This window comes from Pygocentrus nattereri, chromosome 29 (genome assembly GCF_015220715.1).
Source record: "Pygocentrus nattereri isolate fPygNat1 chromosome 29, fPygNat1.pri, whole genome shotgun sequence".
Lineage (NCBI taxonomy): Eukaryota > Metazoa > Chordata > Actinopteri > Characiformes > Serrasalmidae > Pygocentrus > Pygocentrus nattereri.
The window spans coordinates 10,847,509-10,863,450 of NC_051239.1; the positions used below are offsets into that span (position 1 = coordinate 10,847,509).

General features: G+C 39.4%; 1 protein-coding gene across 5 annotated transcripts; it reads left to right on the top strand.

Annotated features, from left to right (window-relative positions):
- Positions 1-1,100: 1,100 nt before the first annotated feature.
- On the top strand, positions 1,101-11,883 carry klhl22 (kelch-like family member 22). 5 transcript variants are annotated; one of them, XM_017696383.2, is made up of 8 exons: positions 1,101-1,221; positions 2,506-2,810; positions 3,907-4,072; positions 4,408-4,752; positions 5,256-5,665; positions 7,468-7,660; positions 8,117-8,350; positions 9,567-11,883. In XM_017696383.2, the coding sequence occupies exons 2-8, from the start codon at positions 2,584-2,586 to the stop codon at positions 9,909-9,911; spliced, it is 1,920 nt and encodes a 639-aa protein (XP_017551872.1). In that variant the 5' UTR covers positions 1,101-1,221; positions 2,506-2,583; the 3' UTR covers positions 9,912-11,883. The 5 variants fall into 5 exon arrangements, with proteins under 5 accessions (XP_017551872.1, XP_017551873.1, XP_037392136.1 ...); XM_017696384.2 differs by having other exon boundaries at positions 2,506-2,616; XM_037536239.1 differs by having other exon boundaries at positions 1,132-1,235; positions 9,567-9,911.
- The last annotated feature ends 4,059 nt before the right edge of the window (positions 11,884-15,942 follow it).

The following is a 15,942-nucleotide window of genomic DNA, read 5'->3' on the forward strand; positions in this document are numbered from 1 at the left end:
GTACATAAGGATAAAATAAGTCAAAACAAATTATTGAAATGAAAGAAACAGCTGTAAGACAATAAATAATAAAAACAAATCAAAAGAATACTAATAAATAAAGATTTTGAGGATTAATATTAATATCTGTTAATATTCATATTTTTGCATATTATTCAGTGTGTTCATCTGTGGTTGAAACGTGAAAATAATAATGCAAAGTGTGTCCATTTTAATGCTTATAGTGGAACTACACCACACTTTATTAAAACTGAAGGTAATTCGGTCATCGAGGTGTAAACAGTCATTCAGACTGGTTCGATGTGAAATGCTTCTGTGAAGAGAAACTTACCATCTCACACCTCTTTACAGTGGCGGCGATAGGAACCAGGGGTCACGATGCCCCATTTTACTGATTTTCATTTAGCTAAACTGACCAATGAACCAAGTGTGATCTAATATTTTAAAGATAATGTTGATAATGGTTAAACAGTGGTTTGGCACAAAACAGTGTATTCACAAAATACAGTGTATTCATATCATTTCATCTAACTTTCTGTGATGTAGCTGGCATAAAACCCTGGATGTCTGGTTCCTATCACCGCCACTGTTCGTCAAGAACAAACTATTTCATAACAAATAACTGTGTATGATTGAGTTATGCTGAGTTTTTAGAAAGTCAGTGGAATTCCCCTAACATTATCCCAAAATACATCTAAATATACACATTAATGCATCTTAATTTGCATTAACGTCACATGTGCATAACTTAAATCTGTAATAAAAAAACTTCTAGATCGCGAAGTACGAAGATCCAGTGGCAAAGACTCGCTGTGAAACCTGCTCTTTTGAAATGTGACCCTACTGTCTTTTACTAAAAGCGTGAAATGTGTATTTCGCCATCGGTCTAGTGTTGACGGAAGTCAGAGTCAGCTGGCGAGTGTAAACACAGCGTTAGCTCAGCGGGCTAATGTAGCGATGGGAAGTTCGAGTCGGTACACTGAACCGATTCCATTGAACTGTCCGTTTTAATGAATGGAACGTTTCAGCGACTGGATTCGGCGACTCACTGAATCGCAGTCAAAACACGGACCCTTCTAGGCTCCGCAAACTATAACACGGGCTCGTTGAAAAGAGCCGGTTCAAAAGAACCGATTGGTTCATGAATCGGACGTCGCTAGGCTAACGTCGAAAGCGAAATGTGAACTGTCAGCGCTTACTGCCGACTTTCAGCGATATAAGGTCCTTTCTCCCATATGCGTGTGGGTGTGCGTGTGTCTGTGTTCATTTTAGCTCATTTCTTTGTTTCGTTTACTTGCGCGTGTGTTATCGTGACATGTCTGCTCAGGCGCTGTTGACATGTGATTCTTGCTTTAATGTTACTGAGCCTCACAGTCGCTACAGTGGTACGTAGAAATGGCGTTAGCATTAGCTCGTTAGCCACCTTGTTGCAAAGGCACAAGTGCTGGCGACCGTCTTCGCCCAGCCTGTGGTGAACAGACAAACAGGAGTAAAGACACTTTATCCATTTACCAACCTTGTGTAGTGAACAGACGGGACCAGTTAGAAACATAGTCCTTCGTTTGTTGGCTAGGTTTTCTGAATTAACCGAATCAGTTCACTGTATTTAACCGATACGGGGTTCATTGAGCTGTGCTGGGTTAGTGCGGACAGTACTTTCAGTTTCTCTCCTTCACCTTTTCTTCTGTAACTGACAGTCGTTTTAACTGTGCTCGCACTTTTAAAGCTCCTGTTTCAAGTTTTAAGAGCTGTGCACTGCCAGTGTACACGATTTATGAACATTTGAAGGTACTTCTTAATTTCGATAGATGTTATACACTTTTAAAAAGATGGTTTTTCAAGGGTTCTTTGGTAAAGGGAATGGTTCTTTTTAGAGCCACAAGTTCTGTATAGGACCAGTTCATGCTTAAATGCTTTTTTGCATGGTGAAATGATTCTTCAGATTGATTGAAAGTGTGCTATCTAGAATATTTTTGAAATTGGTTCTGTACAACACATCAAGAACCATTTCACCGTGCAAAGAACTGTTTAAAGCATGGAGAATGGGCTATATAGAACCTTTTGGAAATTCGTTCTGTATGGCAAGAGTTCTGCTATTGTAACAAGCTTGGTATCATAACAGAGGAGCCGTTTTTCAAAAAGGTTCTATTTAGAACCATGTACAACACATTCTCCGTCAATCTGAAGAACCATTTAAGCATGTAATGATTTTATATAGAGCTCATGGTTCTAAATAGAACCATTTCCCTTACTAAAGAACACTGGAATCTTTTTTAAGAGTGCACCTAAACCAAAGCTGCTGGCATATTCTTATGCAGATCTCCAGATGTCTGCATAGTAAGTCAGAATATAAGGTCTGTACAGTCTCTGTGTCCTGTTGTAGTTTCGTGTATTATTTTATACTCAGTGGTGGCGTCTGAAAAAGATGGACGCAAACGTTGATTTGTCACTGTTTCTTTTTTGTTGTTGTTGTCTTCTCCAACTGTCCCCTTTTTCTTTCCTCAGTAATGTGAAGCTTCACACGTCTCAGGATTCCAGGCGATGTGATCGGCCGGACGAGGGCTTGAGTCGCATGGTGCTGAGATGGCGGATGATATGGACACCGGCCCGGTCCGGGTAGGAAGGGGTGTGAGATCCGGGCAGCCGTGTGCCAGGCAGAGGTTCTGCAGCAGGGGTCATTCCAGAGAGCTCTTAGATGGGCTCCTTGCTCTGCGTGAAGGGGGTGTTCTGTTTGATGTGGTACTCCTGGTGGAGGAAAGACCCATTCAAGCTCATCGCATCCTGTTGGCAGCCTCCTGTGGCTACTTCAGGTCAGCAGTTGAGCTGACAGAGCTGTTTGAGCATAATGTGAAGGAATTCTCAAGTCACACACATGAATAAACAGTACCGCTCAAAATACCATTGGAATCATTTGATGATATCAAATAAGTTGAATAATATAACATCAATTTGCACCGATTTTTCAAGTTTTCTACATAAATCTTTGATTTACAAAAACAAGGTCATTGATCTGAAATATTCTGTTTAGAGAACTTACCAAACAAAATTTGCTTTACAGCGGTGGTGATAGGAACCAGGGGTCACAATGTCTACAACACAGATATAGCCATTTTATTTACTATCCAAAACAACCAGTGAATCTACATGGCTTGATGCGAGGAAACATTTAGAGGCATTAAACTCCTCAAACATCTGGTTCCTGTCACCAACACTAAACAATTCTGACTGAATTAAGTTTCTTTATGGCGAAACATTTCATATCAAACCACTCTGAATGACCTTGTTTACGTCTTGATAATGATTTAATTCAGATATTTTGGTAAAAATGGATAAAGTTTTTCTAATGTGATGCTAGTATTCTACACCTTCAGAAAGCTGTTTAAAATGATTTGACAATGATCATTAAGACAATGATGTGTAGATATGTGAGCAATACATTTACATATATAGATAGTTTATTGTTATATATATTATTTCTATATATTAATTTATTTTTAAAAATCCCTCTGTTCCCACAGATTTGAAATACAGAATAAAATATTATTAAAAAATACATTTTGCTGGTGGCTCCAACTGAGTGGCACAACTGTCTAAACGTTGGCCCTCTCACTGGGAGATTGTGAGTTCGATACCTGGTGATGCCACAGCCGTCCGTAGCCGGGAGTCCAAGAGGGCAAAATTGGCCTCGCTCTCTCTGGGTGGATAGGATGCCCCTCACCCTTTTTTGCTGGCTATTTTATTCTATTTTTATTAGATTATTCAATTGCAATTTTCAGAGGACCTCTGAAATTAATTTTTTAGACTTGCAATTTTAGACTAAAACTCCTGGAAACTCTCACCAAATTAGTTCAAACAGAGATACTGTAGTTGTGCTGTAGCTATATAGCCTTTTCCCTGTACTTTTAGAGGAATGTTTGCTGGTGGGTTGCGAGAGATGCAGCAGACGGAGATCACCATTCATGGAGTCACACACACAGCCATGACTAAACTTCTGGACTTCATCTACACCTCTGAGCTGGAGCTGGATCTGGATACAGTGCAGGAGGTGCTTTGTGCAGCCACTCTGCTGCAGGTAAGGCTATTAGAATGGTCTTGCTTCTCTGGGCTTAACCATCATGGAACTTAATGGTGTGGTGTTAGCTTTTAAGGTGAAGCTCAGAGAACCGCAAAACAGATAAATAAATAAAATTTTCCATTTAAACGAAATGTAGTGGATCAGTCAAGACATGTTTGGTGTTGGAAAATTATTTTTTTCTTTTTACAAAAACTGAAGCATATGTTGCTAATAAATAATGGACATTTAAGTACACAAAATAGCATTGCACGAACTGCATGCCATTCTAACAAGATCATAAAACAGTTTTAATGAACCTTTTCATGACTCTTTTTGTGACTTTTTTCATTCAGGTCAAGGATGTAATCGGTTTCTGCTGTGAGTTCCTGTTCTCCTGGCTGGACGATGACAACATACTGGAGGTGGAGAAGCTTGCCGACATCTATGGACTAGAACAGCTTGGAGAGAACGTACGCTTGTACCTTCTGAAAAACATCCAGACCTTCTCTCGCACGTCTGTGTACCGTCAGCTGCCTGCAGAGAAGGTTCTGCGAGTGCTGTCCAGCGATGAGCTGCAGGTGAGCTCAGAGTATGAGGTGTTTGAAGCTGCACTGTACTACTACTACAGCCCCAAGGAGCTGGACATGGATCAGATGTGCCTTCAGACGGGCGGAACGAGGGCAGAAACTTTTCTAGAGGTACATCAGGCATGAATAGACCATATTTTATATAGTTTGAAGCATTGCTCCACACCACATCTCTGGTTTTGAAAATAGACCTTATAGACTGTTTTGTTGTAAAACAGAAGGAAATTGGGAAGTCCACTGTGGATGCATTGTACATGATTTATCTTCAACTGACAAAAAAAAAACATCATCCAAAATTTAAACCTAATCCTAACTCTAATGCTGTTTTTGATCTCAGCATTTGTAGATATGTTAGAGGGACATAAAACAAAGTGTCTGGTTTTTATTTTTAACGTTTCTATGTTTACATTAGATTTTCTTGTTATTATTAAATTATTATTAGAATTTTTAAATCATGAAAGAGCGTGCATAAAAATGTGAGTATGAAAAGGGTTCTGTATATGATCGGTATGACATAAGTACATATACTTTAATAGACAAGATTCATGTTTTAAAGGAATAGAATATGGTGATTGTAGTGAAATACTTTTGACTAAATATGTTGATCTGGTTAGGTGCCCTTGCTGATGTTAGAAGCGGTGCGTTTCTGTCTGATGGAGAAGGCCACCCTGCAGCGTCTCCACAGCCGCCTGAAGCCCTGTCCATTGCGTGAGTCTGTCTCTGCTGCCCTCCGCTATCACAGTCAGGAGCTTTGGCAGCCAGTCATGCAGAGCCCTCTCACTCAGACACGCTCCAGCTCCTTGTGCATTCTGGGATTTGGTGGCATGTATTCGTCCGGCCCGCCAGCCGACAATGAGGAGCGCGTACAGGTGTTCCATCAGTCCTGGGGCGAGTGGCGCAGTCTCGGGGCAGATCGTACTCCTCGCATGTCCAACATGGGCATTGCTGTCCTGAATAACTTTGTTTACCTGGTCGGGGGAGACAAGAACAGCAGCGGCTTCCGTGCCGAGGCCCGCTGCTGGAGGTGAGTGGACATATCAAATCTCTGATACATGGAGAAAAAAATGTCTCGCACTGTAGACGTTAGTGAATGTTGTGTGTGTTTGTACATCAACAGTAACGATACATACACACAAAGGACTTGAGGGTTGTACCTTCCTTTAAAGAAATGTGCCACATTCTTATTACTGTGGCCAGTCATTTTGATTCATTTGTCTGTACTTGGTAAAAGAACACAAAACCTTTTGACCTGAAGCACACTTTTTCAGGCAGCTGCCCATTGTCGTCTGTTAGAAGTGTGTTTTTTTAAGAGGGTTTTCTTTTGGTCAGGCTGTATTTCTTTAAATCTGGAAAATTGAGGGTGAGAGTCCAGCACCGTTAAGAGATTTCTCTGCTTTAACACAACAGTTAAACCTGGTAATTAGCTGATGAGTTTAATCAGGTGTTCTTGGGCAGAAAAACCACCAGACTGTGTGGGAATCTGGACCAGAGTCCCCCACTCCCAGTTTAAATCATAGTTTAATACATAACAGAAAAAGGTCAGACAATGCTACAGCTGCAGGGCATCCTCTAGCCATGTCATATAGTTATATAAGAAGCTATATATTCGCTGTGTGTTTTGCCATTACAGTCACAATGTAAAGCAATAAGTTATACAAAGAAACCTGAAGCACTACTGTCGACGACATCATAGGTCTCACTAAAAAGCCTTAGTTAGATCGAGATTGATCAGTGCAGAATCATTAACAAATACAAAATGTTCTAGTGCCCCCAGAACATGTTATTACCCCCACAATGTGAACAGTTTAAAAGGAACATACTTTTATGTTATGAAGGTTGCTTACCATATTCAGGATACTTCTGAAGACACCTCCCTTGGTCTCAGTCCAAAAGAATGAGTTCAGTATTCACAAATGCATAAGGGAGCCTGTGGTAGTTTTATGAAAGTGTGTGGGTCCTCTTCAGACCCTCAAACATAATTCTGAACCCCAGCACCCATAACCCTGTGTAAAAGCATTTAATGGTTTGTAAACAACAGAATGCTTCCATTTGGAAAACATAAAAAAAAAGATAATGTTAAAGAAATACTCCATGCCTTTTCAGAATAATACTGCTTTTTCATTATAACTGTAGACAATAGCAACCAAGACATTAATCGTTTTCAAAAGAAGCAGAGATGGAATAATTTGCCATGGCCAGAGTACCTCAGCAGTGCTGGAATAAACCAAGTGTTGTTTTCAGGAGAGACTGACAAAGAACATCTAATTGTTGGCATCTAATTGTTATACTACAAAAAAATGGAAAGAGTACAGAATCCTTCTGGGTTTTTCCACCTCAAAGAAACAATCCAAAGTGCTATGGCCCTTTTCTGATAATCATCCATGTTTGTCAGTAATTTCCATGGTATGTTTTTTCCAGTGACAAAATGTAAACACAGCATAATCTCTATCTAATCCATAGCATCTGTATCATATGTTTGATACCATGTGCAATAATTTTGATGTATTTTGCAGTACTTATAGAACTCAAAACATACAGTTGTATGCAAAATATTGACATATTTTGTTGATTTTCTGTCTGAAAGTTCATAAGTTCATACGTCCACACATCCTCTACAGAGAACATACTTCCACACATTGTAATGCACAAGTACTGCTCATGTGCTGAATTTAACATACTAGAGAAAAAGTAAAGCATAAACTGAGGTCTGTACAAAAGTTATGACACAACAAACAAGCAACCACCATACAAATTGAACCCTTCACAATTTAAAAGGTTTTAAGTATCATGAGACATACTGTGTGTAAACGTGGGTCTCTTTAACAGATACGATCCTCGACACAACACCTGGTGTAATGTGGAACCCTTGCGGCAGCAGCACGCAGACCATTGCGTGTGTGTGGTAGGCGACTACATCTATGCTATTGGAGGTCGCGACTACAGCAATGAGTTGGACTGCGTTGAGCGCTATGACCCTCGAACCAACACATGGGAATATGTGGCCCCGCTCAAACGAGAGGTCAGACAAATTCCTGTCGTACATGTATAAGCAAAATTTTGACAAGAACTTTGCATAAACTTTTTCTTTACCCCAAATGTAGTTAGTCAGCCAAGATGAAGTTTGTTTCTTTAGTTTTGCAGTGGCGCTACAAGGCTAATGTAGATGATAAGTAAGCAAACTGCATGCCTGAATCAACCACACTTACCTCAAACCATGTCCAGTCGTAATATCAACTAGCTTATGTGATATAGCTATAGCTATATGACATCCTGTTGTCTATAAAAATGGAAAAATTCAGATTAGAGGATGGCTTCTGCTATTGTTCTTAGCTATTTGGCATTGTCTGTTTTTAGGAAGCTTCTGGCACCAAACACATCTTGGCTGATGGACTGCATTTTTGGTAATAGTAATTACTATTGTAGTATAGTGTAGTATAGTATTCACAATATGATGCATGTCATCCTCATTCTCTAGGTGTATGCCCATGCTGGAGCAGTTGTGGATGGAAAGATCTACATCGCGTGTGGTCGTAGAGGAATGGCCTACCTGAAGGAGACCTACTGCTATGACCCTCAGGATAACCGGTGGACTGTGTGTTCTGAGGGCCCAGTAGAGAGAGCGTGGCATGGGATGGTGGCTCTGAACGGGCGAGCTTACGTCATTGGAGGGAGCAACGATGGCTGCGGCTACAGACGGGACGTCCTCAAGGTGCGGAATGAGTCACATGTTCACATTTACTGCCACAGAACCATAAAATTCTACAGCCAGAGAAACCACTAAAGCTTCCAAACAAGAGGGAGAGGCTCCAATAAAACCTCAGGGTGGTATCAAAGGTTCTTTATAGTAAAATATTTGTTGCATTGACCAAATGCAAAAACTACTGTTCAGAAGTTCCTTGTTATGTCCCTCATTGTGTTAGTTATTTTTGTATTTTTTTGTTGTTTGGTTCATGAATAACTTCTGCAGCTTATGCAATGTACAGTATATTTAAATATGATTAATTAGGCACTAGGAGGTGTTCAGATATTTACTCAAATAGTTCACCAATTAGTCTATAAATAATACACCTTAATAGTTAACTGATGATTAATAATTTAGTTATTAGTTATTCTTAAGTTGTCTGCTTCAAAATCTGTTGGTCATCTTTCAAATTTAAGACATTCTTGATAGTAAATCTATTTTGTCTTCATTCCTGATGCTCTACAGATTTATTATGGCATTTTCTACAGATCTGTTCATTATTCAAGCCTATGAAGTTGTACAGGATCAGGATTGTACAGGATTATATTTAATTTGAGCTCATTGATTGTTCTGGCGAAATATTAGCTAGTGATGTTTATATTTTCAGTACAATGAAACCACAGCTTTGGGCTTTTTGCTCAGGGGTCTTTTTAATTTTATCTTTGAAGCCCATCAATTTACATTGGTGTGTGGAGATTAAACATATCAAATAAGTAATTGAACCTGTCAAATTGAGCCAGATCTCAATTTGCAGCTGCCCTCTGCTGCCTGACATCAGCACTCAGTAGCTGCCAAACATCAGCCATCACATTACGTGAATCAGAAAGAGATGAAGTGATCACTTTAATCCACAGCAGCTTTTGTGGTTGTCTGTGTGGCTGTGAGTGGCAAACGTTTTGGAACCCCTGATGCAGAAGAGGTGCTGTTTCATTTTTTTTCTCATTTTATTGATATTCAATAATAATTCACCTCAGATGGAGATATCACACTCGGCTGGTCTCAACAGCAGCTTTCGAGTGCATATTACCCTGAGACCAAGACAAGGCCAAGTCTGAATGATGTTGAGACAGACGAGACTGAGACTGCGAGTTCAAGGCCTCGAGACCAAGAACAGACTCAAGTACTACAACACAAGTTCAAAGCGAGCTGTTCTGTGATCGCATTGCTGTGCTTGTCGTTGCAGGTGGCGTGCTATAACCCAACAGCAGACGTTTGGTCAGTGGTGTGCCCGCTTCCTGCCGGCCACGGAGAGCCAGGCATGGCCGTTTTGGATGGTCGGATCTACATCCTAGGCGGGAGATCACACGACAAAGGCAGCCGCATGAAATACGTACACATCTACAACCCAGAGGAGGATCACTGGCAAAACGGCTCGTCTTTGGACGACCGTGTATCCGGGCTGTCGGCCTGCGTGGCCTTAGTGCCCAGAAACACCCTGGCTCAGGCCCAGAGCTGGGAGCAAAGAGCCAAAGCATCTTGGGAGGAGGTAGACTGGGATGATTCGGACAACTCCAGTGAGGACGGCTGACAGGTGGCCTCAGGTGATAGGGAGAGGTTTTAACATTGGTAAATTCCCGAAGTTCTCAGAAATTTCTCACATGCTCACCTTTTACAAGTGTCAGTGCGTTCATGTGCAGACTTTGCCTGTCTGACACTGAAAGCACATTGTGATGTCAGAAGTCTGATGCAGTCAGTTGGCTTGGTCAGGTTCGAATGGAGTGCTATTTATTATGTCTAATATTTGGAATAATGGCATCATATTTGCTATTAATTCCACTCAGTTTTTTTTCATTGTTATATATTATAAACTTGTGTCTTTCCAGTGTTGTTTGAGTTCCAGCATTTGAAAACTGACATGTCGTGACTACTTTGATGACCTTGATGCACTTTTTTCTTTTTTCTCTTTTTTTTTTGTTTAACATTGCATGTACAGTTAGGACCCTCCACAGTACATGTGCATGACACAGCTCTTTTACTCATTTACTCACACATTTAGTGCTACTAAATAAGCTATGTAATAAGCATACATAAACTACTGATTAGCACATTGATAGAAATCATGCTGCGCACACTCAGTGACGTACATACCAGCTTTTCACTTAATTTACTGTTTGTTTTGGTTGTTTGGTTTATCACTTCTTTATTTGTAATGGTTTAAATGGATTAAAGTGGTGATTAGATGGTGGTGAGGTGAGTGTAGAGGTTCTGAAGAGTGATAAGTATTCATGTTGGCATTATTCTATCCAGACTGGTTAGCATCAGTCCCGATTTTTCATAGCCCCTCGGTTAGAATTAGCCCAGACTCATCGCATCAGTCCAGAATTTTATTAGCCTTTCTGTTCAGCATCAGTCCTGACTTTTGTTAGCATGGCTGCCAGCATTAGTCCAGAATTCTGATCGCATTTAATGTCAGCCGGACATTCGTTAGCATCTCTGTTAGCACCAGTCCGGCGTTTTGTTTCATTTCTGTTAGTAACAGTTCAGACTTTTTTAGCATTTCTGTTGATTCAGCATCCATGCATACTGTTGGCATCGGTTCTAACATTTTTTTTTTTTTAGCATTTCTGTTAGCATCAGTTTAGACATTTGTTAGCACTTCTGTTAACATCCATTCAGACTTTTGTTAGCATCTTTCTGGATCAGTAGCATTTACATTAGCATCAGTCTCGAGATCCTCCACAACTGTCCTGAACAGCCCCTTAGACTGACCTCTCATGTTAAAACTCTTGTTAATGTCCCAGTTTGGTTTGGCGGTGTCAGATCGTAAGTCTTTCCAAAGCTGAATTTGTTTCTGGTAAAGAAATGATATTAAACTTTGCTCACCTAATCACATGTTGGCATAATATTTAGTTCCACAGCAATAAGGGCAGTCTCTCTGCTTTGTGGTAAGAATATACTGGGTTTTTTTTTTCTTTTTCTTCAGCTTTTTCAGCAATTGCATGCAATTTACTCTCTGTATCAGGACCGTTGAAAAGACGTGAAGCCACAGTCTCCAAAACAAGGCCTGTTCTAGAGGTGGTCTATGAGCGCTGTTTTCTTGCATCCAAAACTTCACCAGCAGTGACTTTGAGAATGTGTCGAGGTAAATTTAAGTGATTATGATGATCCATGCACTTTAACGGATGTGTTTGGTTTGTACTGACCGTGCCTTTTTTCCTTCTTCTCCACCAAATTCTGAACCACAAGTAGAGACTGAATTAAGATTGTGCCTCTAATGTGTGAAAAGATTAAGAAATCATACTCCTCTAAAAAGGTGAGGACAAAAAAAACCTGATCTTTGCTAAGAGAATTGACCTTGGCTGGTTAAAGATAGATGGAACTTTCCACCAGTTTGGACCGAATGCTCCTTTTTCTGTGGTTTGGTTGCTTGTAGGAACGAAAAAGAGGAACTAACTATGCATGTTGTTTCCAGGTTCTAGATTATGGGCTGTAATTGTAAGGCTGTTGAAGGTGGAATATCCTCCTTTGTTTTCCTTCTAAATAAAATGCTCAGCACTGAATGATGTGGTTTAATTTTTAAATGCTAAACAGAACTCCTCTATATAGTAAGTCTTTGAAGGTAGCATTATTTTTGCATTAATTATCATAACATTGCTTTGTCATGTTACTGCTTTGTGTAAATTGTGGATAAGCGCTTGTTACATGTAGCTCTCTTAACTGTCACAGTCACATCTATAGCTTGATCTTAATCTGTAGTTATTTTCTTGCTTACCATCAAAAAGCCCATTACAATCCAGTTTTGAGATTGGCAGCATAAGAAATGAACAATATGTAAATAATGCCTAAAACTATTGATTATTATGGGAAAAATATGGAAAGTTGTTCCTTTTTTATTTGAACTTGCCCGGTTATGTAGTTAACAAACTTTGGGGATTTAAACAAGCTAAAGAAGATGGTTCCAGCTTGTGGAACAATCTGTTGGTTTTCGTTTACGTTTTATCTGTCTGTAACTGATGCCGTCGAGTGGAATAACTCATGTTCTTTTCACTGTAATTGTTTTAATTGGTGATATTAAAGAATTCCTTTATATATAAAAAAAGTTTGTACTATGGTTGAAACGTTGTGTGGAAGTTTTTCAGTTATGATACATTGACAGAGATCTTAAGCAGTTCAACTTTAAAGGGAATTCTACCCTTTTTTTTATTATTTCTGCATAATCTTTAAGACATACGGAAAGTTATTACAGAGAAACTTGGAAATTTACATAGTCATAATTGTTCACAATTTTGGGCATAGGAACCAGACGCCACGAGATTCCAGAGAAATGGGGTCTCATTCACCATTCGTTCTTAAGAAGAGATTTCTTCCTATAACCTTATGCAGTTGTCACCAAGACTCTCACATTTACTAATGTTTTCTTATTTGGGATTTGTTCTCAGGGAAGAACAGAATCTACACACACTCGGGCGCAAAGGTGCAAACAGCTCTACACTTCAAGAACACATCATGAGTCTGACAGACTTTTCTCAAGAATCGATTTAAGAACAAACTTAGGACGATACTGGAGAATGAGGCCCATTGTTTTTCCATAGTTTTGGTATTAGCTTTTGGCCCAACTGTATTTCTTTTAATGCATTCGTGGTGCAGTGGTACATGCAGAGCATTGTAAGGCACACTACCCCTAACAATACCCTAACAAACACCTGGGATACCACAGCAACTTCGTAGCAGCCTCGAATTGCTATATACACCCAATTAAGTTATCGTAAAGAGTCATCAGCGCTCTGCAAATCAAGTCAGGTCAATTTAAAGTGTTTAAAATGTGTTCATTAATTTTTCGCATTCTAGTTAATATTGTTGTCTTATGGGTAACGCAAGTAACATAGTAATTGTGATGTCATTACAAGAATTGAAGCTGTAATGTCGTTAATTACTTTGTTACAGGTAGAAATGTTCACGTTACTGGTTATTTTGTACTGCTTATTCATTTTGTACTGTTTCATGCATTGAAACAAGCAGTCAAAAGTGCTTGTTTTGTGAAAAGAAAAACATTAACATTTTTTAACTACAGTTGTATCATTTCTTTACATCAAAACGAAGTTAAAAGTGCAGACTTGAACCTGGCAAAACACAAGGCAAATCAAATGTAAACATAATTTAGTACATCACTCTCTAATGAAATATGCAGTTATGTAATTACACTTTAGTTGTATAGTAAAATGAAAGTAATAACTCTAGACCTACAAAGTCTGGAGGGAACATATTGACCGGATCTTCTTTTAATGTCTATACTTGTTGAAGTGTTGTGTTAAACCTCTTTAGCTCCATTATATCAAACTCTTTTCTGCGTAATGTAGCCCAGTGGAGCTGTTGAAGCCTCTAAAGTGTTCAGTCTTTGCTGTATTGGTGTCTTGGGAGTGATTACACGCTTTGTTGCATGTCTCCCCCCTCAAACATAATATTAAGAGCTATGCTGGACTGTTGGCCCAGTGTGGTCTCATTTGGTGTTTATGTGTATGTGTTGGTGTTCTAGGAGCAAGAGGCAGGTCATTAGAGCAGGAGTGTGAAAGGACAGTTGAGAGAAGCCCAGGGAGGGTCACTTTGCACTTGAAAAGCCCCCCGCCGACTCCATGACATACGACATGCGTACCTGTCCTCCCAATACCCTTCTGCTTAGACACAATTAGCAAGATGGCTTTAATGGTAAGTGAGCGTGTGTCTGGCTTTTAACTGACAAATGTGCTTTCAAGTAGACCCTCATTCACCCTGACCATGCGAAACCCTCTCACAGGCCATTTCTTACATTTTGTTCAGTCATTTCTAACACGTTGAAACAAGAGGAGAAATCTCTTGAAAATTGCAGATTCTGAACTTTGAATCAGTGCCACGTTTGTGTTTGTAAGTAGAGGAAATATTTCTGATCTGAATTTGATCATATTTGAGTTTTGTGTACAGTCGCCTTTTGCTGAAATTTTACATGACAGTTTTTGTTATTGAAACAAACTGGAAAAAGACAGAACTTGCCAGTACAGGGCTCATGCACAGTACTGCAGAAGTCAGAGACCACCCTTCATACCCTATACCAATAAGAGTCCTTGGGCAAGACTCCTAACACTACCTTCGCCTACCTGGGTAAAATTATCAAATTGTAAGTCGCTCTGGATAACAGCATCAGCCAAATGCCATAAAATGTAAATGTCAATTTCCAGTCAAAAACAGCCCATAAGTAAAGTTATTAATTTTTCAGGTTTTTTTTTCTAAGGAGATTAGATATAATTAGACATAATTCACCTGCATAAAGAAGAGTTAAGTCAAAGGAGACTTAGTGATAAAAATAAGACTTTCCGAAACTAATATTATTAAATGATTAAATGCTACAGTGAAAATGGGACTCCTAACAACCACCTGGAAGACCTGGTAGACACCAAAACTTTCCCCATCAGATAAACAGTACTTAAAGTTTTTGTGTCTGAGAAATGGAAGAAAAAAAAGCTCCACTCTTGATTCAGATCTGAAATAATGGTGTGTCCATCCTTGCACTGTGAGAAGACAGTACTATCTGAAAGGATGTGTAGCTGTCAAGAAACCCTCACCCTCACCCCACAGAACAGTGAATCCAGACCTCAGCATCACTGAATGTGGGAATACTTGGATCATTAGAATCAGAAAATGCTACCAACTACTAAGACTAAACTTTAGGGCTGTGGAAAAATATCCCTGCAGGTTTCTTTAGGAGCAAGTCTCCTAAAGAATAGGAGTTGTAGTAAAGACAAAATGTGAATGCAGTAACTGGAAAAATGACGACCCATAGAACTATCGTAACTGCCCACGTCTTTTCAGCCTTTACTTGTCTTGGTGTTCTAGAATTTATTAAAATGCAGCTTAATAGTAACTGTAGAGATAGAGGTACATATTTGTTCCAAATGTACATTAAAATGCTCTTCCTAATGTCTTGTTCCACTAATCTAGGCCTTATCACGCTGGCCGTGGCACTTGTATGAGGTGTTCATTCAGCAAACGTCATTTAAGAAATTTCCAGGATGTTCAGACTAATCTCTGCCTCATCTATGGCATCCAGTCATTTAGCACTGCCAGTTATCTCAATGCTGGGCAGAGAAAGCTTGATAAAAGGGCTAATAGCTTGATATAAAAATGCTACAGTCTAAATAAAAAAAACAGCAACGTTGCAGTCCACAGGTGAAAATGAGCTACTGTGCTCTAGGACTGAGCTCGATATCGCTGTTGTTGGAAGAAAACCTTGTATCTCCAAAATGGTAACAAGTATTTTCAAATTATGTCACAAACTGAAAAAACGACAAAAACGGAAATACAAGGTTTCCTTCCAACAACAGTGATATACTTTTAATCTTGGTTTTAAAACATCTATGCTATTTTAACAAGGTTTAGGAGCTAAATAGGAAAATCACCTTCCACCAGCTGAACTGTAAGCCATCCCAGGAGTTCTGTACTTCAGTAATCCTTTGCATTTATGTTTTGTGTTTTTTCAACATGTTCACATTGTGTGAACGTATTGAATGGAACAACTCAGTCTATAATTACTGTAAAATTACCGTTTCAGAGACATAAGATTTTAATACATTGACAAAATCTACATGTAA